We start from the raw sequence: 27,258 nt of genomic DNA on the forward strand, positions 1-27,258 counted from the left end.
TCATTCGATATCAGGACTGTTCTTGAAGAGATACTCTGCCTGTAAACAGAAGAGTTTCAAAAAGTTACACTTGTTTTCAAGTCTCCAATTTTAAAATTTACACAAAATAACAAAAATATAGTAGACAACATTGCTTTAAACAAAATCACATAAAGTATTAAATGGCTCTAAAATGTAATTTCTGGCAGATATGTCAGAGAAACCTCTTCCCCACAGACACCATCTAAAGTACCATCCACCTCATTCTCCCTCTTGGTAGCAGTCACCCCATCTGCATCACGAAATAGGAAGTGAGCTATTTATGACAGTATTTGTCATTCCATGGAAAATCCTAGGGAGTATCCTAGGGCCTGATTTCTGGATCCAGAAGAGTAGATAATACAGATCTTTAAAAGTTATGCAGTTAGTAGGGAAGAGCTCATGCTCCTACAGCTACAGGTAGTTGTCACTCATCAGTAAGCAAAAAGGTTAAAACAAGTAAACATTCCTTAGTGCCTAAAGTGGCATGCAACACTGATGCTTTAATTTTAAGCTTTTGCTTGGCTAATAAAATGTTTCTCTTCACTAAAACAGTGATAGCTTGTTAACAACTTTCTTAGGATGTGCAGGAAGAGCAGCAGTACAGCAGTAACTTTACAGCATCTGAATTCTTGTCTGAACGCAATGCCGGCCCTGCTTTCAGCCGAAAGTTGAACTAGATAACTTCTTGAGGTCCTCTGCAACTGGAATTATTCTATGAATGCCTGATAGGATTTACTCATTAATTTATCTGCATATTGTGAAGGAAATTACTGAAGAGCTTTCATTCATCATTACAGTAACATGTTCTGTTCTGCCTAGAGGGGTATGAGCAGGATGGAGGGTGATGTCCCCCTTTCTGCAGGCCTCCGTCACAGCAGAATTGGCGGGGTACCTAAGATGTGCAGGGTTCACACAGCAAAGAGAAACAGATTCTGGCAGTGATTCTTGTCCTCTTACTGTTCAGCAAAGCTGGATTACGCCCGTACTTGATGCACAGTATCAGCTGACCCCATAAAGAATAGTTGCGGGGTTTTTAGTTTTCACAATAATTACTGCTCACCAGAATTGCAGATACTATCCATTAATTGTTATGACAGTGGGGAAAAAGAATGTAAGTCCTTATGTTAACAGAGAGTCTTTGGGTCTACGTGAATATTTTCGTTCAGCTTTTTCAAACATATTTAAGAAAATAAATGTAATCACCTTACCAGAAAATCAACTGGATCATCTGGCCTGATCCTACAGCACTCATTTATCCCTTGCATAAGTGTTGGCATGACATTCTTCATTAAATAGTTTCGTAGTGGAATGGACTGGGCCTCCACTAACTCTTGTTCTTGTCTTTTCACTTCCTCCAGATGTTTATTCTACAAATAATGAAAAAAATAATGAAGAATAAGGTTTGTAACATCTACTAAATAGCACTTGACTAAATAATAATGGAGGTCTAGAGAAAAAAAGTAGTGTTAGAAGCTGTGGACAGAACTTTAAAGCTCACAACTTGGCAGGAAAAACTATGAACTCCTTACTAAATTTAGAGCACATGGCACACTGAGGACAAAGAATTGCACATGATGAAAACTGAAATAACCTGCTTAGTAAAATTATTTTATCTTTCTCTCTTTCACACCTAAAAGGAGGTTTATTCTGAAGTCTTCCAGTGGTCCTGTTTCCATAAGATATTTGGCAAGATGGTTGGAATACACTGTCGCTTCAAAAATTAGTATTGTTGCAAATGCAGATGGTTTTTTGAGGGTTTTTTGAACTGGAGGGGAAGGAGAATATTTTTACTCAGAAGAGAGCCCTAACTCTCTAAGTAACTGTCACTTGTGTTGGTTTTGTTTGTTTATTTGTTTTGGGTTTGGTTTCTTTGCTTTATTTTGTTTTAATTTAATTTATGTCAGTTTTCAAGGGGGATGAGAGTTAAATAAACTAAAACCACAGTGAATTACATGTGTTTACACCAGCTATATCTATTCTTGAATTCAGGTTAAATCAAATACAATGATTACCCTCAAAAAGTAGGAGGGGTGGGGAAATAAAACTGCTGTGAGTTTTTCTTTCTTCCATTTAATAGCACTTAATAGCATGCATACTTGCAGTAGTTTTAGCAAGAAGATTACTCAAAAACATTTGTATTGTCCTCTCTTCTCTCATTTTATTCATCAGTAGCCTGAGTCATATATAGATACAGCAAGCAGATGATACTCTGAAGGCTGCTTTTCCATACTCAAGGCATAACACAAAAGCAATGTTCAGATAGATAAAACCAATATACCAATATCTGGAAAAGATATTTACCTTATTCACTCAATCCAAGAGTGCTACTGAATAAATCCTGTAAGTGGTCTTTGGTCACTATTCAGACACAGCAGCTAATCTACAGTCTCAAGGGCAAATGAATAGTTGCTTAGATTTCCTGAGCATATGCCTATTTAAAAGGATAAACTTAAGCACACATTTTATTTAAATACTTACTTTATCTTTGAACAACGCACTTCTCTTGAAAGTTAGATGGCTTTGGATTGAATATAGCTAAAAATGTGTTAACTACCATTACTAATCTTTTAGACAAGTTTACAGAGAGTACAAAATGCTATTTAATGTTGAATGAAGCTGTAAATAAGCATAGAGATAACAAAGAAAACTTATTTACAAGCCAACATCAGAGCAATGTAAATGCTTCTTTAAAAGTGAGTAATTTCAGAGTATTATTTCCCCATAGATGTGATGGGCATTCAAATGTAAGAAAAGGATTTCTCTGTGGAATGATCGGTTTGTTTTTAAATAGCTCTAAAAGGAGACAATAAAAGAACAGCCTTCTGGTGAAACAACCTGACTTTGGGTGTGAACAAGAACATCCTTATAGTATGCATTTTAGGTTATTTACCTGAAATGTCCTTGGGTGTGGCAAAGTAAACACCCAGTACTAATTAAAGTATTAGCAAACAAAAAGCATCCTTCAGACTGCATCAGGTTGTCCTCACTGAACTGAGGACTCAGCTCTCAAAGGTGTTTCTCTTGCAGGCTCAAAAACTTTTTTGCAATGCAGACTGGAATATTGATCAGTGTTGAGTTAAAAATCTTGTTTGAAAGGCAAGATAATTAAGACTTGGTCAGCTGCTTAGAAGTAAAGTGAGCAAAATGCAAAAATCCTAGAGGACTGGTTATGGAAAAACACCATTGATTATAGTAGGCATTTATAAATGGTAAAATAAAAGAGCTATGGCACAGCAACAACAACAACAAAAGTATCATAAAAGTATTTTAAAGACATGCTGATACCAACATGCAAAAAAAAAATGCTATGTCTGTAATCAAAGAGACTATATTCTTTAGGTTGGGCCTCAAAATGCACTGTGAAGATAGTCTAACCCAGATCTAAAGTATGATATAAGGAACTAGAGAATTTATGCCACACTTTCCAAGTGTATTTACATAACGGATTGCTGGAAGCCATCTAAAACACATAAATAATAATGTTTTCCCCAAAATATGTATTAACCTACCCACTCTTCCCAATTTGCCATCCTTTCAGCCCTTTCCTCAGCTTCTTTACGCTCTTGTTCAGCTTTTTCTTGAGCTTCTTTGACAAGGCGTTCCTCAGCTACTTTGCGTTCCAAATTCTCCTTTTCTTCATCTGTCAAACCATAATTTCGAGGTTCCCCAATTTTTTTGATGATGTCTTTTACAACAAGTCTGTTCTCAGGATCTTCAAATTTGGCTACATCTTTAAAATAATATAAGAGAGAACTTCAAGGCTTTTGTCAATTATCAATGGACATCAATAAATAACTGCAAGCCCTAAAATTATATAGTATTCACACTGTTTGAATTTTCAAGTATAAGATGTTGTTTTCAGTTGCTTATAAATGTCAGTTTTTTGCTACACAGAATGAAGTTTTCTACATCTGATTTTCTTTACTAGTTTCAGCTAAAATAGCTTGCCTTTTTAAGATGATGTCCTTCGGCTGGGGCTGCACAGCTAGAAGGCGCGTCCCCTGGGTGGTGGATAGGGGATCCCTCTCTGGAGGGTGCACCGGATAAAATTGAAGAAGGTGCCGCGAACCAACGCAGCCTAAGGGAAGGCCACCCTGACAGAAAAACCACTGGCCCTCCAAGTCATGGGGGTTGGGCAGGAGGCCAACTACTTCCTCCCGGGAAAAAAAAAAAAAAGTTGCAGAAACGACGAGCATCAGAAATGGCGGGGATGGAGAAAATCGGTAACAAAGTGAGCAGGAGGAGATGGAGCTGGATCGGTCGTGTCCTGAGGGCGAAACCGACGGAAGACTGCGCTGTGGCCCTTGACTCCAGAGCACGCAGCCGCAGACCGATTGAAGTGGAAGAACGACGTTCGCGCCTTGTGTGCCTCCTGGCACTGAGAGAATTCAGATTCAGATTTTAAGAAGATGTAGGGGAGAAATGTATTAAAATAATTTTTACAACTATTCTGTTTATCAGTTACAGCTTGCCTAAGTTTTGGAACTGGAAAATGAGGTCATTAGAATATATCTACAAAACAAATCTGTAGCTTCATGTAGGAGCATAGCAACTGAGCAAGACCTCTTTCATTCCTTCTCCCTTTTAATTCCTGGAGGCTACTTGCGCATTAAACTTGCAAAAAAAGAAGGAAAAGAAAAACCACAGAAAAATGGGGACTGTCTCCAGGGCTTTCTGGGCTCTGTATGCACTGTGTGGGGAGGCATCTGGCAGAAAGGGCATAGAAATGTACATGGGAAAGAGGGAAAGTGGGCATTTTGGGTATCCAGAGAATACAGAGATAAAGAGCTTGTTCAGTGGTAAGGGGCTGGAGATGTAAAGGCACAGAAATGGGTAAGGAGAGCAAGCAGAGGAAGGGGAAAAAACAGAACAGCTAGAATACAGCATTTAGATGAGAATCCAGTAGTCCATACTCCACAGTCCTCAGCTTTATGAAGTTATTTTGAAAGCCATTGGCAAAGCATGGTTCCCATTTCTTTCTAATCACTAATTCAGACAGAAGATAGCTGTCCAATACTAACACCATTATTCCAAGAGTTTAAGTGTTTGTGATTTGGACCTGAAGTCTAAACTCTGCTAATAAATTGAGGAGAAAGCTAACATAATTCTACATGATAAAATTTCTTTTCCAGCTGCTTCTTTCAAAAAAATCAGGAATTACATTCCTGAAGTATTCCAAATTAGAAGAATAATACATTTTCTATGTCAAGCAGTCCATTGTTTCAGCAATTTTAGCTGCACCTGGATATCCAAATTACAAGTGCAAACCACTCTTCTAGTCATTTAAAGTATTGCTAAGAACTCTCTCAGCATTGAATCTGAGGTCTCAAAGACTGCAATTTTTTCTTAGATGGCCAAACAAGATTACAATGCAAGTATTACAACAGTCATAATTAACTGCATTTATCCTCAAAAATAAATGCCTTTTAAATAAAAAATGAGGTTAGCACTGATGCTAATTGAGAGGAAAGATCACCAGAAAAGGAATTAATATATTAAGATCTTCAAAGGAAATCGCTGTTATAACTTTAACGTGCCTTTTTGTAGATGATCTAACATGCCTGTGTCACCATCCCCAATTTGCAGATGAGAAAAACAAGACAGAAGATAACTGACTTGCAGACTTCATGCAGTGAGTCACTGTAGCAAAGTAGGTTTTCCAGAAGCCTACTCCTTTGTACTAATCATATTTCAGACTCAGAATAAATAATAATCGTAAAAGCAATTCATAAAGTCATATGTTATTATTTTCTAAAATTAAGGTGGAAGAAATTTTGATTAATTTAAGTCAATATTTAACAAATCAAGCACAATTTTTTTAACCATTTCCACACTAAATTCCTTCAGAATATGACTGAGAAAGCAGTTGGCGCCCTGCTTAAATCTGATGCTACTTAATTCTATGGATCTGATAAATGAACTGGAACTTCAGCTAGAATGGAGAGGTATTTGCAGAGCTGAAGGTTCCTCACTGAAGTTATCTTTGTAATCTGTCCTTGCTGTTTTACAACAGAAAGCTATATGCTTGCATACTTAGCTGGGTAACAATCAGTGATGTGAATATAGGTAAAGAGGCCGTTCCAGAGATAAACAGGACCTAAAGACGATGCTCCTTTGAAGATGAGAACCAACACTATAAACTGAATATGAAAATCATCTGGAAGTCACTGAATGTCACAGGTGTGATACCTCAATAATTAAAATTAGTAGGCCAGTAGTTTCCTTATTTGGAATGGACTGGCGTGTAAGAGTAGTCTTTGGGGATAATTCTTAGCAGAAAATACTGCAATATTCTACCACGGAGTACACACTTTACAGTCCCCACCAAAATAAAACATGGTCTTGGACAGTGCTACTACTTGCATATCCAGAAGTGTATAAGATAAGAGTATGACCAATTGATGGCATCAGACCTTAATATTTACCCTTTCTTACATTTACTTTCTGTAGCAGAATTAGCTCAATTCTAAAATTATTATACTAACACTATTTTTTCCCACTGCTACACTTCCTAACAACACATGTATGGTATTATTCGCAAGATAATCTCCATGACAGACATTAAATAAAAACCTTAGGAAATCAATTATGATTGAGGCTGTTCAACAATTAACTTCTCATAACTCATCTCAAATGGACATTCCAAATATCAGCAGTTTGATTTTACTTGCAGGGTTTTCCCCTTATTCTTTCTTCCCCTCTCCCCCCCAAAAAACCCAAAACATTTTTCTTAAGAATGCTGTCACCCTGATCTCACTGTTTTTGAATAATCAGATTATAGTAATCTTCTCAAGATTTCCCAGTGACCACAATTTTCTAGATAGTGTGTAGGAAGGACAAATTTTCTTACATAGAGGTATAGTGCAAAACAGATTCAGTTCTACCCTTCCACCTTGAATTTTTAATAATTTTCTTTCATGCTTCATCATTTACAGATTACCCATATATTGTCATGGCATCTGAGGATAAGTCTAAACTAAAAAATATAAGCAACTATAATATTTAAAGTCCATGAAAATATACTATTACACCAATTTAGAAAGATGAGAGTGCGGAGGTCTGTAACCTAATTTAGCCTACAAAAATGAACAATTAAACCCCCTATTTTTTAAAACAGGTTAACCGTAGGAGAACAATTCAGAATCCTTATGAGTATATAGATATTTTTGCAGGTATATAATTAAGTGCTTCTTGTATCTGTATTCTGCAATGTTAATTAAAATATTATTTATATATGTACACTTACTGTATGATCTTTGCAAGTGTTATATTTGTAAGAACAAAAAATTTTTATTCAGATTTTATCTACTAATTTTATTATTTCATACCAATAAACTGAGGATGTATTTCCAGTTCATCAAAATAGTTGAGAACAGTCTTATCGTCTGTGTTTAACTCTCTGAAGAGATTCAGGGATTGCAGGAACCGGTCCTGGGTGTAATGAGTTCCAGCAACAATTCTCTCTGGTAGATTTATTATTCTGTTTATAAGGAATTCATCAGATGCGGTCAAAGAAATAACAAATTCTGTGAAGAAAAACTCATTATCGGCACCCATATATTATTGTTTTTCCTCTTTCTTACCTATATTGTGTTAATAATAAAATTTAAACCACAATTGAACATAAATAGATGTGAATTGTATATCTTTCTATAGAGAATTTAATTATCAAATTCTTATATTCAACTTCTCCAGTTAGAGCAATCCAACAATATTGAGAGACATGTCTGTAAAGAAGCTACATATTCTAATTTTACCAAATTCTTTCTTAGAACTATCAACAAGACTATTCTTGCAATAAGCAGCACAAAAATCTTAAGAACAGCAATGCAGTGTAGTCCAAATTTTCTGAGAAAGCTATCATACAACCAATACATGTCATAAGTATAGCAGGAAAAAGAATTCTTATGAATGGTGCAGCCAAAGCAGCAAGTAACACTGGAAAATTTAACAACTCTCTTGCTTGTCAAGTCATCAAAAGTCATCACCCTGTGTTATGATTTTTAATCTCACAAATAAAGGTGTATCTGCTGAATTAAAGTAAATTAAAAAAAAAAATTGAATAGTACATTAAAGATACTATGCCACCACATGCCATAAAATTTAGTGTCAATGTTATTTTAGTACTACTGGTAGACAAAACCACCAGAACTCCTTCAAGGATCCATTAAAAAAAAAAAAGAAATCTCCTTTTGTCACTTCAGGAGTTTTGTATTTGTAGTTTCATTAGGCTGAATCTTGCAGTATTTTATTAACAAGCAATTCTTATTTATTAAATACAACTTCATATAATTTATCACAATATATTCTGATATTTCTATTAATATCATTACTCAATACTACTGAAACCTGTTAATTTAACGAAGCCAGGAGGTAATTTTTCTGACATCAGAGAGAAATTTGCAGAATCAAGCACAGACACAGCCCCGCTCCCAGCTCCCCCCCCCCCACAAAACCCTCAAAAAAACCTCAAAACCAAACCCAAGAAAACCTCACCAAAGCAACAAAAAGCTCTTCTGGACCATTCTGTTTTCCAAAACAAGTTTTCTCCAAGATTGAAAAGGTATCTTCTTAAAACAGATCCCATGCCTGCGGTCTTTGTTATAGGAGAGAAAGTGGTACTTACCCAGCCCTCATAATAATTAATTCACATTTCCTCTTTTGAAATGGAGGCTAAAAGTGGTTTTGTTTATTAACTGAATATAACAGTAATTATTTACTTCAGAAATCAGCAATTCATAAGTGGTTACAAACTTGGTAGAAGTCTGCTTTTTAAACCAAGCCTTTGTCCCCTTCATGTAAGTGCAAGGACTAATGAATTTTTCAGAAAATTTAGAATTTTCTTCACTTCCACTGAAACCAATAAATTACAATTTACTGAAACACTAAGCATTTAAGATATTCAACCTTTATACTATCTAACCAGACACATTTTGTACTGCAAAATATGCCAAATGTATTGTTTGAATGTAATCAAAACTTCCAAAGAAATCAAGAACAGCGAAAACACCAGGATGAAGCCATTCCTGCAAAGATGAAAACCACTCTATTTTAATTCCCAACTTAACTGATGCATTAAAATGAATTTGGTAACATCTTTCAAGATATCACACTAAAGATAAACTTACGTTTTTTTAATATGCCAAGTTCAGGAGCTCATGTTTACTCTGTTAATAGCTGCTGTAATGACAACAAAGGCAGCCGCTACTATTGTTATCAGCCAACAGTTGATGGCATTTTCACAAAAAGAAAAAAATAAAGAAGAATAAAACACCCACAAACTGAACCAAAACCTTCCTTTTGATTAATTGTTCACTTTCAAATAAGACTGCAGCAGCATTACATGAACTAGATATTTATTTTATGTTAAACTAAATACGAACAGATGGAGTGATATTTTAGACTTCTCGTTGGTGGCAGCAGTACTTGAAAACTCCTCTGTTTATTTATAAAGAAATCTATCAAACTTACCAGGTGTGATTAATTTATCACATTTAGGTATTTTGCCTTTAATTTCTTCTTCTTCTTCATCTTCACTTTCCACTAAAACAAAAGTAAGAAATGATTGACATTTTCATTTGAAGCAACAATATCATTATATTTGCTAAAAATGTGCCCAGTACAAACATAGGTTTGTCTATATTCAAATTTTACTAATTGTTGCAAATTAATCTAACTTGGACACCAGTTTAGAGAATTCAGTACATAATTCATGCTGCCAGCCACCACAGTATTCTACCTTGGGACACTAATAATTTGCTTATGCAGTGGAAGCATGCACATGCATACACAATTTTAAAATGTGTCCATACTGCTGTCCTGACCTTGGCCTCTCCTCCTGCCAAGTACATTATTCTGCCAAAAACAGAGACAGGGCTCAGAACAGTGAGTAGAAATGTTTTACAGTAGTATGGTTAAAATGGTTTCTGCACTAAGTGTCTGCTCTTCTGAATAGTCAGTAGAACTGCCTGAAGAGCGTCAGCTGAGCACGATAATTTACAGCCCAGCATATTAAGCTGAACAAGTCTGGTTTTTGTTCTCCTTCAAACCTCACGATGTAACTTACATATGGAGATGATTCTTGGTCTTAACACACAGACAGTGCTTGATCACAATTTGAAATGTATGTCGCAGAGCTCCTCTGAAGTCATATCTATTGTGGCTGATCTAATACACCCACTCTAATCTGGCTCACAAAACACTTATTGGCGCACTGGCTGGATCCCCTCATTAAGCAGGCCTTAAATATTATGAAGAAATTCTGCCTTAGAGCTTGCTTGAATGGAGTAGACCAACACAGAACAAGAAAGCATCCTCCATATTTGTGCATTTAATTAGTACTTTGCCAGCAAAGATAGTCTGAAAACTTTCTTGTGCTTAAATTAAATAAGGTGCATTACAATCCTTCTTACATGTTAAGCATCACGTGAAAACAACCGTGGTTTTTGTCCTGCACTGCAGTCATTACATTGCTGATGCACTTCAACTACTATGGCACTGAGAACGATAATGATAATGACAATATTAGCAGCAATAAAAACAAAAGCTGCAGTACTTACAATTAAAAAGATCTTTTGCCTGGTCATAGGTCTCTGGGAAACCATCTAAAACATATCCTTGATTCCTACAAGGCATAGATTTGAGCTTATCCTTCACAAATTTAACAACATACTGGTCATCTGGACGACCTAAGACACAAAGGTTAATAGGTACCTACTTTATGGAAAAGAGATATCTGAAATTATTTTACTAACACTTTAATTAATTTATCAGAGAAACTTCTACTTAGAAGCTAAAAAATTTATGTATTTTGAGTTACTATTTGTATATTACATGTTGTCAGAGATCTATGAAATAAAACCATGTAGCTCTAAAATAAAATTACATTTGTGTTTACAAGGATATAAATATTAGAACTTTAAGGATACTAAACATGAAGTTAGATTTTTTTAGAATAATGCAGTCAGATTTTAATAGAAGCAGCAAAGAAATAGGAAAAAAGTGAGAAAAACATTTTCTGTTTACAATTAACGGTAAGACTTAAAGATAGTCTTGCAAAACAAATGTGAGATAGGTTTTACAAGTTTCATTTTCAAATTAATAGGCTGAGATATGAAGTGGTTTATTAACTTGGCCTACATTGTTGAGCAAATATGTGGGAGTAAAAAGCTTGGTTTGACCTGATTTTTTGTCCTTGTTCAACCATTGACTCCTGTTTCCTACTTTATTTTGCTTCGGCTTTTAAAAGTCTTAAGTATTTATAAACCATTGTAATCGTAAAAGTATGTTACTATTTTAAAAGGCGTTATTATTTTAAACAACAAAGCAAGACATGCAGAAGAGATGCTGCCATAGATCTAATTACTGAAGCTTTTGGGTGTGTTACAAGTTCATTGCTTTGCAGATACAGAAGATCCAAAGCAGGTAAACCTTTAGTGATAGAGTGCATTTTTAAGGGGGATCACTTTATACTGCATGAAAAATGTTAAGCACTAAGTCAAAAATTACATGACTTTATTCATATATAGATGGTAATTAGTACTTTCAGTAATGGCAGTTTTTATGGACCTTTTTCAATCTGCAGACTTGAAAATTCTTTACAGGCTTCAGTAAATACTAGAGGGTAAAAAGAATTATATAAAATGTATAAAGAAGTAGAAAGATGGAACTTCTACAATTAAAAAAGCACCACAGTATTTAAAAATATGTATCACTTTTGATATACAAGGTCTATAATGCATAATGTAAAACATTGTATTTGATTTTTAAATAAGGTACATATAAAAGGACAGGAGGGCATGATTCTTGCTTTTAATAGGACATAAAAGTTCTAAGCCACCAATTTACTTCTTGATTTTCCATATGCATAGGGTTGCACTAGCTACCTAAATCCCATCTTAGTACTTTGTATTTCCTACCTGCATTCTGCTCCATGCATTCTTTTATTCTAGCTAATAACTCGTGTGCTGCTTCTACATTTTTACCCTCCTCCTCTTCATCGTCTTCTCCCTGTTCTCCCACACTGTCAGAGTCCGGTTCTTTAGGAGCCACAATTTTCTCCTGAAGACAAGATCAGAAATATGAATAGGCTCAGAAATTCCATAGCCAAATTTCTGTTATACACAGATGTAATCAAAGGAAAATAAAAAATTAAACAATTAATTTCATGTATGCTCCTGGACAGTGAGATGCTGAGCAACTTTCAGTCTCTAAAAAGAGTTCAGTGCATCCCCCAGAGGTGATCAGTATGTCAAAAGAGATTTCCATTCTAAAATAATGGAATTATAACTAATTTTTAAATGATGCCAAACATTTTAGAATCACAGAAATTAAAATAGCAGCAATATTAGAAAACAGCAACACACCAGATTTGCTATTGTTTCAGAAATCACATCATTTATCTTAATGTGATGTAGCTTGTAGTGTTTGCAGAGCTCTTCAGCAATGGTAGATTTGCCAACCCCAGGAGGACCATGAATGTAAACTTTGAGAGGCTGTGAAAAAAAGATAAAGATATAATATCATTCAAACTGTATGGATGTTTTTATGTAAAAGGAACAATCTTTTTACTATAACTAATAGGAAATAACAATTACTATAATTAAAACTGAAAATATATTTTAGTTTTATTCATTTATTTATTTATTTCTCGCTGCATATCTCCTGTATCATCCACAGGCTTTGAGTAACACAGTTACTTAATCGAAATATATAGCTTTACCACTGGAGAAAAAGCATGCTTCTAATGGTTATTTTGACCTCAAAAATTTCAGATCCATCACAATCTTAAGATATTATCAATTTCTTATTTCAGCCTACCTAGCCTGTGGATGTGTAAGTGTAATTAAGATTGCAGTACACGCTTACTAAATATATTATGCAACAAACTCAAAATCATACATCATTAACTGCCTGTCTTAATTCAGTAAATCTGACAGTGCAAACTCTGCAAATTTAATAGAGTAGTGACAGGGACAGAGGTCTAGCTAGATTTCCCTCTCTTTGCCACTAGCTAGCCTTCCCTCTCCTTGCCACTTGGTATGTCCGTATTTTGTACTGAATTTTTTTAATTACATGCATACATATTCAGACGCAGTTGTTTAACCCAAATGCAGATCTCATAATCCTTTCAGCAGTACGCAGAGACTTCCAACGAACAACCTCGAACGATAGTAGTTGTATTTTGTTTTACAGCTCCTGAACTCTTGCTCAAAGTTTGAACAAGATTTAGACATGCTGAACAGCTGTAGCATACCAATCAACACCTGAATGTATGCAAGCATTTTTCTGCACCTTTCAATAACCTTCCCTATGCTTTTGAATACAGAAGGTCTAAATATTAAGCTAGCATAGGAAACAGCAAAGTTGCTCAGTACATTACACAATACAGCAGGGTAAAATGAAAGCTACATTGCAATTGAATATCCTGGCTCACTAAATATAATGAAGGACACAAAATACTCACCTAACTACTGCCTATTATAAAAAAGCTTAAATAAAAGATACACTTATTGTGTTCTTGAAGCAAAATATACCAGGAATGCCATATAGAAACTAGTTTCAGAACAGCAGCTTCTCCATCAGGAAGCTTATTCACATTTACAGGGTTTCAGTTTTAGGCATAAAAGAAATAAAACTTATTTGATTATTGTTTTAATTAATATTCCCTCTTTTTAACTTCTTCAATTTAATTTTCAGTTTTTATGTTCACTTATTTTGCTTCTGTATCAGTCTTCCATGTATTTTTGCTTAAAGAAATTAAAGCTTTTGTTTATATAACCATTTCTATTGTGAAAAAAGGCGCACTTTAAAATAGCGTACACCAAACCATTACCAGTAATCCTCGACTTTGCTTGTATTCCTTGACGATTTGTTCAATGTTCTCCACCAGTCCTGCCTGAGCAACCCACTTAATGTTGAAAGTCTCTTTCAGAAACATAGATTCCATTCGCAGGTTCACAAGCAACATATCCAAATGCATTTGCTGAGGGAGCAAAGCTACATTTATTTACAGACTTAAGCTATGCATGTTAAAAGAACATCGTTAGCTTAAATTAGAGACAAGAATGGAGGGGTGAGAATAGAAAGAATTAAAGCATAGGGAAAGAAGGTTTGCACACAAAGCAAAACAGACATTTTAAGCTTTTTAAAAACATAAACATTTTCAGTGTATATTTGTATTTGAGTATTCTCGTGAACTATTAGAACATGAAACGTTAAAATTATTCTGTACAGTATAAAGGTTTCATATAATTGCACGGAATAACCTCTTTCATAAATTTATGAAGTACCATCGTAAAACTACCAGGGTTGTAACTTGTTTATTTCTCCTATGAACAATTTATTCCAGATAAATAGATCAATACAACATAATTTATGTATGCTGTGTTCATCAGCCTTAGTAGCACCTCATTATTAACTTTTTTTTGTTATTTTTATCATTTTGTGTAGGTTTTGTAACAGTGCTCCAGTATGCTCAGTGCAGCAGTGACATCAGTGCTCCACTGCTTTTCTAAATCAGGCTGTAACTCCTAAAAATAGTCTGTTCTATGGTGGTTAAATTTTAGTTTGTTTATTTTCTAAATTTAAACTCACTGTATATATATATTTTTAGTCATGTTTTGGGGTTAAATTTTTCTGATGAAATAAAAAAAGAAATATTTCATGATATTATACTTTTAAGTTTATATCCTTTCCTTAAGTAATAAAGGGAAAAAAAATACTAACTGTTAAGTCTTTGCTCAGGAATGCATTTTCTTTTGGTATCTTCTCAATTTTTCCTGGTCCAACATTTTTACTGATACACTATCAAGAAAAAAAAATACATTTATCAAATCAGATTCTTAGAAAAAATTGTACAGGATCTCTGTGGATAAACTATGTGCTGTAAATTTTATGTTACACTACACCTGAAAAATCAGTATTCTAATTTGAAATAGACAGATTAAAGAACAGTATATTAACTTTAATGTTAAACACCTTTGTTTTGCTATATATCACTTCCTCTTTAGTACTTGCAATAAAACAAACAAACAAAAAACCCAAAACCACAAAAAGTGTTCCAAAGCTCTTAAATCTATGTACATCTTCCTACTGCTTAAGAACTATTTGGAAACCTATTTTATTTCCCAGCACTTTCACTTCAGGTTCTTGAAGTATGTAATTCTGTTGACAATCAGGAAGGATTTTCTGATCAATGCCACCAATAACTCTCCATATTACCATTTTCATTTCATAATTAGACAGAAGTTACTCCTACAGAAGTTACTCCTACAGCTCTTCAAAATAGATTCAAAACCCCACTAGATTCCATAAAATCATAAAAATTGATATAGACCATCAGATCAAATTACATATATTCCAGCATTCTGTCTCCAACAATGTCAATTAGTGGACACCTAAATGAAATTGAGAATGGGAAAAGCATATATGATACTCCTTCCAGATACTCTTCTAATCTTCAACTATTTTCAGCTCAGAGACTTCCTAAACTAGAGATAGCTGCTGTATATTTAAAGTAACTCTCAAGGTATTTCTCTCCCATGTACCTTTCCAGTCTTCCCCTGTGCTGGTACAGCTTCCTGCCAAGATAGCTCTACGCAGCGTGCTCTACAACACTCTCCACTGGAAACTTCCTGTCTCTGCAACAACTGTCCACTTACTCCTGCCCTCTATTTCCCGTTTCCGGACAATCACATACCCATGAAAGGACCCAGCCACTTTTCTTAGGGTGCCTAGCTGCTTCTCAACAGCTTTTTGTGAAGTACTTCTTTGAAAACCTTTGGGAAATTCAAGTAGACTACATCAGCTTATTCACTCTTATCCACGTTTGCTGGTCATATTAAAGAACTTCAGGAGGTTTCCAAAGTATTTGAAAGTACTTTTTTGGAAAGTATTTCTTGGGAAAGTATTTTACAAAAGTCACATTGACTCTTCCCAAATAGATCATATCTCTCTGGGTGTCCTTTAATGCATTTAATTTATTATAATGTCTAATAATGTACCTGGTTATTAGCCAACGGTATTAAACATAATAATCTCCCAAACATTTCAGGAACCTTTCTTTTTACATTGGCATCACATTTATCATCCTCCAGCCCTCAAGTGCCAGGATCGTGCCAAACAGCAGGTTGTATATGCGAGTTAGCAATTCAGAATTATTTCATCCTTGAGCTATTTCAGACCTCTTCATTGAATACCATAAGACTCTGGTGGTTTCTTAGTGTTCGTTTTGTCGGTTCATTCTGTAATCTTTTCTACAGTTACGTTAGTTTTACACAGATCCTCTAACAAGTTATCCACAAAGAGATCCTGAAGCATTAAGATACCTCCAAATTCTTATCCATGCCCACTAATGGAAAGCATCTCTGCTATGGCCTTGTTTTCTCCAAGTGCTCCTTTTATACCATAACCATCAAATTGCCTTATAGATGTTCTGGCAGGCTTTTTAAGTGTATGAAAAAAGGATATTCATTTTGAGTCTTTCCTGATAGCTGATCTTCAAGTGGTTTTTTCACTTATCCTGCCAGATTTCATGATCTTTTCTATTCTATTTTCTTCATCTGGACATAACCATATTTTTTTGAAGTCTGACATCTTGTTTACTTCAACCTACAGTTTAACCATGCTAATTTTCATGTCCTCTTTCCCAAACTTTTCTTAATAAGTAGCATGCAGTGGCCTTATATGGCTAATAATGTAAGTTTCAATAACCTCTACCCTTCTCTAAGGACTTAATATTTTTAACGTCTTTTGTGTTCATTTTTATATAATGCTCTTTCCTATGGTTGACTATAGCTGCAAAAGTTATTTTGACCTTTGCTTCTTCCATAGGAGTGTTAACTAATTGCATTATGGTCACTTACACAGAACGGCTCTTCAACTGTTAACTTTTCATTGAGACCCTGTATACTTACCTGAACCAAAACAAAGGTTGCATCTTCTTGTGAGCTCCCTAACACACTGTTCCATGAAACACTCTTTGACACAACCAAAAATATTGGGCTGTTATGTTTGGTCCTTACATAACATTTGCTCAATCTACATGAGCAAGTCTCCTATTATATTGTATTAGTTGACTCTCACTATCAGTGTATAGCTCAACAGTGCCATCAAGACTATTTCTACACTTAATTTCAAAATGCTTGGAAAAACAAGATATCTTCCTACAAAATGAAGCAAAAAGCATCTCAAAGACTCTGAGTGTCTCATTACAGTACTGTGAATCCCATAACAATTCACCAGAACTTTCTTAGGTAAAATTTCTACTTAAGTTAATGCTAATGCTGCAAAAGTTAGTTCTGCAAAATCAGGTCCAAGTAATGTATTTTGTTCAAAGGACATAAGTCTTGGAGGATTTCAAAATAATTTTCTGTGTCATTTACTACACAAGGTAATTCAGGAAGACATAGGAACTTCTACTTCAGTAAAATGTATAGCTTTTAAAACCTTAAAGATATCTGAAAAAAAAAAAAAGAATCAAATCTCTTACCTTTATTAATTCTTGAAGAGTGTGCATAGATACATCTACTGCAAGTATATAGTGAAACCTTGGCCTGTGGTCTATTATATTTTGTAACACTCTGAAACATAGCAAGTACAGTCAGGACCGGTAGTTAGAGAAGCGTACTGGGCTTTCATTGTTAAATGCATTTCAGAAACAATACTAAGAGTTTATAAAATCTTGCAGAACTTTTCAGAGCATGACATTTTCATATATATTTTCCTTAATAGAGAAGCACAGTTAGATATTTTATTTGGAAAGAAGCTCAAAGGATAAAAAGCAACATCTGTGGAAGATATTAACTTAGCTTGCTAAGTCCATATTCCATTTCCAGTTCTGTGCCAGTTAACTGGTATCATACTCTAGACCGAGCATTGCTAGTAATTTTTAAAAAGCATAGAACCAGTGCAAGAGTCAGATAAGGTTTCCAGAAGGCATATCTAGTACTAAAGAAATGGAAGTCTGTCTGACTCAGAAGGGCCAAAGAGTATTCTTAAACCCACCCACCCCAATTTAAAAGCCTCAGTACTCTCTAGTAGATTTGGATTTGTTATCTAGCTAGGTATCAGTTATTGTCCAGGGGAAATTTTTTTTACTTACGCTGCTAAATCAAGAACATGAATAGTTGGAATAAAATTGCTTCCGTTTCCAAAAACAGGTATTGCAGGAGTCTCACTAAGCCAACCTATCTGAAAATAAAAATGGAGAATGAAGTGAGGAGAAAAAAGTTACTTTTAACTAGAGCTAAAGGAGCATTTGTTTACTAGGCAAATCTATATACTCAGGATTTAAAGTTCAATTTCTTGAATGATTAATGGAACTGCAGTAAAGGAAACAATTCTTGAGAAATACTGACTGGCAGCCTACAAAACCCAAGAAACTTTTTTTTTTTTTTTAAAGAATATTCTTTGATCTTGACAAATGTTATTTTGTATCCCAAATAAAAAAAAAAATGCTTGGGAAAGAAGAATATAATGTTGAGAAGAACCTGACTCCATTGATATGACACACATGTTCTCCCTGTAAAGTACATACGGAGATACTGTTCAAAAACTATGGAAAAAACTAAAATCATATAGAGCCAAAAAAGTGTAAAACACTTCCACTGTAGTTAAAACATTTCAAAGGGATCAAATAATCAGCTTGTTCACAAAAAGCATTAAGCTTACTAAGCATTAAGCAAAAGCATTAAGCTTACAAAGCTACTAAAAAAGCATTCAATTCCAGTGTGGTTTGCCCCTAGAAATTAAATGAGCCTTTAAAAATAGTTGGACGTCTACCTTAAAAAAGTAGTGCAAGACTCCTTCCCCAGCTCCATATTGATGTCCTGAGGCAACAACATAAGTTGAAAATTTATGTTTGTTCTGTGAAGTAAAATCAACAAGAAAGTTTTAATAAAAGTATGGCACTGCAAATGGGATACTGGTTTACCCTGAAACTTGAGTACTTGTGTACTAAATGTACAAAGTGTGTAAGTTATATCACTTAAAATTTGTACCTAGATCAATTGTTGCATATCTTGTAGTTTCGTAAGTCATATTGCTAATATTTCCTTCAAAAAAAGCATTGCTCAATCAGAATTGACGTGTCTACATTTGAACTGAAATTCTAAAAAATTTTTAGGTGTTAAAATATTGGAAGTAAGTTATGTAAATCAATGAAGTGAACAGGATAACTCATGTTTCAACTTTCTATTTCCAAGAAAAATAACTCTGAAAATCATTGAAGCTATTTTTAAGTGCATTTTATTTGCATTTGACTGCTTAAAGAAATGGGTAATGCTGGATCAATGATTATACAATTGGTTTACTTTCATTTTGATATACAATTTAAAAAAAAAAAAAAAAAAAATCCATGAACTATCTAAACATTTTCCTAACCACACATCACGATCAATCCACATATTTTTTGCTGACCACTACTGCATAATGTCCTAAATTTGCCTGTTCTGGCTGCCTGTTTATATAAAAAGTTACTGCCCGGATCAGTGTTGAGGATGGTTATACAGAGACAAAAAAAGATTTTTAAATCATCTTAAGGAGAAAAACTTTCAAGGAGATCTTTTAAATTAGGACCAATCACTTAGAAATTTTTAAAGTGAACCAAAATTGTTAAATAATTCTCATGTTGTAAAGATCCTAGACATTATATATCTACATAATGGTTGGACTTGATGAACTCAAAGGTCTTTTCCAACCTAAACGATTCTATGATTCTATAACACTGTGTAAAAGAACCTGCATTTATCAGAAGAGGGAATAAATGCCCAGATTTGGGATCTACTTTTTTTGTGAAAAAATGCATCTTTTGTTATCATCTTTATAATATTACAGAAATGTAAAACTAAGAACACTGTTAGCCAATCTTTGATTATATAAGCAAAGCATCATATAAAGGGATGACAAGTTATAACATCAGTGTATTGTATCTGTGTATGTGTTTTTATCTATCTACTTACAAAATAAAACTTTGTAATAAAAACTATCTCAACTCATTTGAATACAACAGCTTGTTAGTAATCACAAGAAACATTAAAATTAGAAGACATTACAGATAGCGTAAGAGCTCCCACACTTAGTTTGCCTGGGTAGTACCACAACAGAAACTGTTTGTATCCTAAGAGCAGCAGGTCCCAGGATTGCTCTGGACAGACTGGAAACATGCCCCAGGAGAAGACATGCTCTAATTTCCATCTCCCAGCAAGAAAAACCTGCCTCTTGTGAAAGCACAGGAGGTGCTATTTCTCATCTCCCTTAGGAAGAATGTAACACACAGGATTTTCTTCCATTTACCTTGCAGTAGCTTCTGCAGTAGCCACTTGTGGAGACATACCACAGTTTGACACTGAGTGCTATACTTCACTGAAATACAAACCTCTGAGACAGGTTCAAGTCCTCTAAAAATATCTATTTAATGTCACAAGTCACACATATGAGAAGGAACTACTTGAGAGTACTTGGATATACTTAATTTAAAAAATAAGACAATTATTAGGCAAGCTCCAATTACACACAGCATGTTCAGTCACGGGTAAGACCTCCAAGTTCCTGTGTAATATTCATTAAAGCCACTAGATGTCACATTCTAGCTAGTATAACCAGTTCTGGTTGTTTTACGTTTGTCTTTGTTTTATTCTAATAAAATGCTTGAAGTGGGGAACAGGTCTAAATTAATGGATTCAGGAGCTGTGATGCCACTGAGAACAGAGCTAGGAGATGAAGAACTCCTCTGTCTGTGGTAGGCAGATGTTTCTCCAAGGATTCTGAATTTGGCAGGACCCCAGAGTCAGGAACTTCTCTCTGAGAAAAGCTACACAGCTGGAATGCCCTGCCACAAAGGTAAAGGTAAAAAATTGCTAGTGGTAAAAAGCAAAGACTTCTAGCTCACAACTTTTGCTGAATTTTAGGCAAAATATAGGTGGGAGATACACAGTAACTCAGAGGGGTGAAATCTTGCTTTAAGCAAGAACAGCCATTAAATTGCACTCTGAACAAATATGAAGGTTAAGAAACCCTTCTATTCTTAGGTGCAAGATCTTCTCTCCCTGACTGACACGGCTGCTGAATCCTCGTCTCTCCTGATGAGCTCTTTGCAGGTGAGTGGTAACACCGTCATTTCTTTCACAGACGGCACATTCCCCAGATGCCACTGAATTTAGAAATGATTAAGAACTGTAATCCAGAAGCCTCCAGCCATCACAGGAAGCTAATGTTGATCTGCTGGGAAGAACAGATGCTTTGGAGCCTTCCTGTTCCAAAGTGCTGACAGAAACTAAACAGGGGCACAATGACACCCACTGAAGCTGCCCCTGGAGTTCTGGAGGAACAAGGACTCCTTTTGAAACGCTTACAGGAGGCATATACTGGAAATATTTAAATTGCTTTATCATGTATTGCTACATATTGTTCCACTGTCTTCTCAACAGACATTCAGCCTGGCAAACATATAGAAGCTAATTATGTTAATACCTTTGTTACACAGTGACTCAGTGCTTTGGACTAGTCAGAAAAGTTGAGTCAATAGTTCATCTGGGTGTTACTGGTAGCAGAAGTTATTGCAAGGTTTCCTGGACACTTTACAATCTTCATGCTTCTAACATCACAAGTATGAAAGTTATTCCATAGTCTTATAGAATAACTCTATGTTAGCACAGTAAAAGTAAGAACAATTTACCACTGATTTTTCAAGCTGTAAACCAAATTTTACTGTCATTCTGTACTATTAAACCCATGTTAGAATAGAATATAATTTGTAGTGCTATTTTCTGAGCAGAGCATAAGCTGACAAGTGTATACTCAAATCAGAGTAAAGATTCTTCCCCCATCTATAATTAGCCTGATAAATTTCTGCAATAGACACTTAATTATATTTATTATGGGAGACGGTTAACGCACAAAGAGAATGACCAAACGACACCTCCGTCATAGAGCATATTTCATTGTCTCCCAGTTCTCTTTCCTAACCTCCACAGTACTCCACCAGTAATGACAACAGTGTCAATTTTCCTGAGCTGTGAAGCACAATCTGAGCTGCTGTTGGTATTTATTTAATAATAGCTCTTAGATACAGAGATGGTATGGCATGGTCTGTTCTCTAGAAAGACTAGTAATCTAATCAGATCAAAACAAAGCAAGCTGAAGGAAGGGATTTTAAAACACGTAAAAAGGGATAACATAGATTCAAGTTATTCTGGGTCAGCTCTATGGCCATGACTTTAAAGTGAATTATAGGGTGGAATAAAAGTCAACAAGTCTTCTGCTCCACGAGCACAAACTATCCAGGAACATGCCAGGTGTGGCCAGAACATCTTCTAAGTATTTAAATGAGACATAATATTAACATAGCTTGCTAATATCTAAAGATGCTGCTTTTCTTTAAAACTACACTAATATCCCTTTCCCCTACATTCTTTCATCCTCAAGTCTTTCCCCACACAGGCCTCTGCTTTAACTTTCTCTGATACAACCAATGAAACAATATATTTTTTTAAATGAGAAAAGCATGATTTACTCACCACCCAAGGGAAACAGACAGAATTCGGGATTTGTATCATGCAGACACTTAGGTTTCAAAAGACATTGTAGTCTTCTCTATGCTTGATATTTTACTAATAATTGATGTTATCCACAGTTATCAAGAGAATAACATACTCTTACTGTTGGTAATTTCCATTACTAAGATAATGCTCTAAGTAAGAAGACCAAACAACTTATTTTTATAAAAAAGTTCTTTACATACAGTTTTCCCAAGTTTGAGAATAAGCTTTTCAGCATTTATGTGATCCATAAAGTTAGGATGAGGTTTTCTTCTGCGATAATCTTCATCAGTAAAAGGAATCTCAGGATCTTCCTAGGAAGGAAAAAATGTGACTGTTACACATGTCTTAGAACAATTTTGAAAGGCCTAGGCGGTTAAAATAAGTTCTTAAAAAGAATTTTAAAAATATGTTTTAACTTTGTTTTAACTTGGAATTCTTAAAACTTCTGATTTTTATACTTGAGGTTCAACATTTTGAAAATGTCACTAATTCAATTTCAGTGTGCACAGCAAAAGATTTTTAACTATTTTTTATATTTAAAAAACATGAATTTTTATTATATATAGCATCACACAAGCTTGAAAAACTCTGACAAGAGCTACAGATAACATTAATGTGCACAATTTCTGTAAGACTAAATTTGAGAATTGCAATATCATATTACAAAGCGTCCCACATGGTTCCTGCCAATACTTAACATATGCGGATATAAAGATGTATCTATTTATCTGTCTATACACTGATTTAAATATGTATTTCATTAAATAGGTGGTAAACATGGGATTTTTTATGACTGAAGGACAGCGCATATTGTGGTTAGCATAGGTCATCCAAGCACTCCCTAATGGCTGCCTGTATCATTGTAGCCCAGTGCCTAAACTTCTCTGTCCAGTGGAATAAACTTAACAATTTTGGCAGTAAGTAGTGGTTCAGGGTGAAAGGATCATGCAAAAAAACACTTGCTGACACTAACTTTATTAGCTATTGTTGAAGTACATACTGAAATACTTTGTTTAATTGCATTTAATAAATATTTTCCATTAAATGGAAATATTCAGTTAAAAAAAAAATTGTTTTCACATTACTTACAGGGTCAGGGGGTTTGCTTTTTGCCCAGCTCATTATTGTTGAAATGAGGATGAATAACTTTGGTGTTGCAAAATGCTCTATTTCCATATGTAGGGCTGTTAAATGAAAGCAAAGGATTTAATTTATTGTAAACTCTATTACTCAAACTGTATTTTTGCTTTAACGTAAAGGTCCTGTATAGACATTTATACCGTAACGTTCTATGTGACATGTATTTTTAAGCAAATACTCTTTATTTGGGTTGGTTTAAATAAAGATAATAAATCAGGAAAGAAAACAAATAGACAAATAATGGTAATAAAGAATCAAATTATTGGGAATCAACATAATCTTCATAGACCTACATATTATGGGGGAAAAAAAAGAAACAATCCATACTAGGAAATAATTCATCTTTATTGACTGCTGAGATACTGAAAGAAAATAAAAGTGTGGGTTTTTTCATGATTGAAACAGAAAATCTACAGAATTCAAGTAAAGCTTCCTTATTTTAATTTAGAGCAAAATAATTAAATGTAGGTTATGCTTTGTTGAGTCCTCTAAAACTTATGATGTTATCCAAGTATTTATACTACATACAGGAAAGCATAATTTAGTTTGACTATCACATAAAGAACAACATTGCACTGTCACCATAAAAAGATTCCAGACGCCCATTAGAATTTGGATATAATGATCAGGAGAAAGTTTCAGAAAGGGTGTTAGCGGTATTTTTTATTGCACTTTTAAGTCAAAATACATTTAAAATAATTATATAAAATATTGAAACATTACTTGAATATCACAGGAGCAAATTTTCTACTCACCTCCCAATGCAAATAGATAAGACAGTTGATAGTTATTTAGGGAAATAACTGCCTACACAGATATGTCATTTAAACTGTTGGACCGTTCCATGACAGCTTCTCTAGCTTATGAATGCTAGAGTGCATTCCATGGTCCCTTGCAAATTAATCGAACAATTCATGCAGCATTTCACCATCAAGGAACCCAGTTTTGTATTACAGTAAACTATAAATTTCAGATAATTTCATTATACATTTCTGGTAAATCCCAGATAATTTCATTATAGATTTATGGTAAATTTTGATGGCTGTATAGCAACCAATTTTCTGTTCAGTTGATAGTTATACTAACCAGAAGCAGCCCATGTTGCTTCCTCAATTTGATTTGCATCCTCAGTGATATTATATAAAACAATCTCACACTCAAGCAAGTGACTCAGGAGCTCTTTTCGAGAAGAGACCTGGGGAAAAAAATAGTTAGAATCTATCATTAAAAAAAAAAAGAAGAAAAAAAATACGCAAAATTCCTTTTCTTTGCAAGTTTAACTTACTGATAGAATGTAGTTTTCTAACACTAGGATGTTAGAATAATTCATGACTGATATCAAACTTTATCTGTCAGATACAAGTAAGGTGAAAAAATGTAAATTAAATTTCTGAATTTAATGCTGAAACTTCTAATTTACAGTACACATTAATATATTTCAAAAAGATGCACAATTTTAGTGGTACTTTAGAATTCATATTTTCATTGCAATTGTGAGTATCAACAAAATATCTATGACTTTTATAGGTATTTTAAACAAGAATCAGCTGGCAGAATGGAGAAGACATTAAAAAAATGTCTATTTCCTTGCAAAATAACATCCTGTCATTTTTGTTAAATGTAGATTGTCTGCATCACTTGAGCAAGTCCAATAAACACTTTAGGCAAGAGCAGTGATTAAATACTGCCAGCCATAATTTTCTGATTGAAGAGCTCAGCTGTATAGAGATTTAAATCAAAGTTGTCGAATGTTTGAAGATATTCTGGATAATCAATTTGAGACAGAGACAATTTTAGTTGCAGAAAACTAAATCAAGCAATAAGCAATAACATTCTTAAAAGCAAGCCTCCTTTAATTAACTTAAACTCTGGACATATCTTTATACAAAAATGTAGGTATTCAGAACAACTAGCTCCTAGTGAAACTGTGATTTCAGTGAACGGTTAAGAAGGGGGACGCCAAGTTTGATTCCAGCACCACTACCTTTAAAATGGTGATAGAAGACAAGAGAAATACTTGAGGTGTGGGTTTTGAGGGAAAAAGAAAGCAGACCTGTGGATCATCAGGACAGATGATGTCCTGTCCATAAATATTTTTCTTAAAATCTATTTTGAATCCGAGTTCCTTCCTTTTACTATTTACTGTATCAGACCTAGCAGAGAGGAGACAACAGTGTGCAGGAAGCAGAAGGAATAAAATATATGTATACAGCTTCCAGCAGCAACAAGCGGCCATTTTATCATTTTATTAATGACTTGCAATATTTCTAATGTTGTCTAATAGCAACCTGAAACAAGACTCTTACTTACTGCATATGTTTCCTCTGCAAAACACAGTTTAGTACTCTCTGGTTTAGAAAGGGTACCCACTACTTGGTAGACTCCCTCCTTTGGCCTACTAGAAACTTCAGCAGCTGAATTATTTTCATCTTCCTCCTCCTCTTCTTCTCCTATGCTTTCAAGTGATGCCCCAACAACACATCTGGATAAATACTGCAATATACAAGACACACATTTGTATGCAAATATATATTGAATCCTACACAGCTTCTCATGGACTTGGGAAGACTCTGTTGACTAGCCCTGATCCTGTTGCAGGTAATGTAGCTCAGAACACAGCTTTCCATTGAACAGGAAAAGGTTATGGACTCCTCAACCTCAGCTGTAATGTTTTGCCTTGACTTGTGTCCTACGCCTCAAAGTCGACGGTGCTGGTGAGTCCCCAGGTGCCTCTTCTCCACCACCTGGCTCCTCTCAAGCAGGTTACCTCAGAGAGATGTTATCTCTCTCTCTCCACAGTGATCAGCTGTTGCCTGAGGTCTCCTGACCTGCTTTATCTACACCTCCTGCTCCTAACTCTCATTTTTTTCTCCTTTAACCACTTCTTGCCCCCAGTCCCTCTCCTCAGCAGCTATTTCAGGTGACCCCAGCTAGCCGGCTGGCTTGCCGCCCGGCCGAACTCCCTGGGGGCCAGCCACGGCTCCCTGCGACGGGCTGGGCTGGGGCAGGCGGGAGGGCGGCAGCGGCGCCTCAGGCAGCGACCGCTGAGGAAGAAGCCGCGGCCGCGAGCAGCTGCGGGCCGCGCCCCGCGGTCACCTCGCCGGTGCTGCGGCCGCAGTAGGAGTCGAGGTGGTTGAGGAAGACCCGCGGGCTCCGCGCCGGCCCCGCCGCCGCCATCGCCGCCGCCTGCGCCGGGGACGCGGCCCGTTGCCACGCGACGACGCGGGCAGCGGCGGCTGCGCAGTTGGGCGCGGGGCGCGGGGCGGGGCTGGGCGCGCGGCGGGGCCTTCCCCCGGCGGGCGGGGCGGTCTGCCCGCCGGGCCCGGGCCTCGCCGGCAGCTCGGCTGGTCAGGGCCGCCGTCCACATAAACAGGCATTTACCGTGTACCTACCCTCTTTTTTTAATACCTAATTCAGCCTACCCTAGGACAAACAGGGACGGCGGCAGTCAGTACGTTAGGGACTTTGTTCCTGACTTCTAGACGCGGAACAGGACAAAAGGTATGTAGTACTGCTGAGGCAAAAATAGCTTTAATTAGGTTATTAGACATACTTT

General features: G+C 35.6%; 1 protein-coding gene across 1 annotated transcript; it reads right to left on the reverse strand.

Moving 5' to 3' along the window:
- Positions 1–26,879, reverse strand: AK7 (adenylate kinase 7; the record flags this gene model as incomplete). The annotated part of the gene is made up of 18 exons (XM_082317404.1): positions 1–39; positions 1,230–1,388; positions 3,531–3,751; positions 7,350–7,547; positions 9,493–9,564; positions 10,581–10,709; positions 11,940–12,081; positions 12,387–12,515; positions 13,856–14,005; positions 14,749–14,826; positions 17,513–17,603; positions 18,125–18,213; positions 18,805–18,888; positions 22,763–22,873; positions 23,652–23,746; positions 24,789–24,897; positions 26,013–26,195; positions 26,799–26,879. The coding sequence occupies 18 exons, from the start codon at positions 26,877–26,879 to the stop codon at positions 1–3; spliced, it is 2,160 nt and encodes a 719-aa protein (XP_082173530.1).
- Between the last annotated feature and the right edge of the window lie 379 nt (positions 26,880–27,258).

Source organism: Platalea leucorodia (assembly GCF_965183815.1).
Source record: "Platalea leucorodia genome assembly, chromosome: 7".
NCBI lineage: Eukaryota > Metazoa > Chordata > Aves > Pelecaniformes > Threskiornithidae > Platalea > Platalea leucorodia.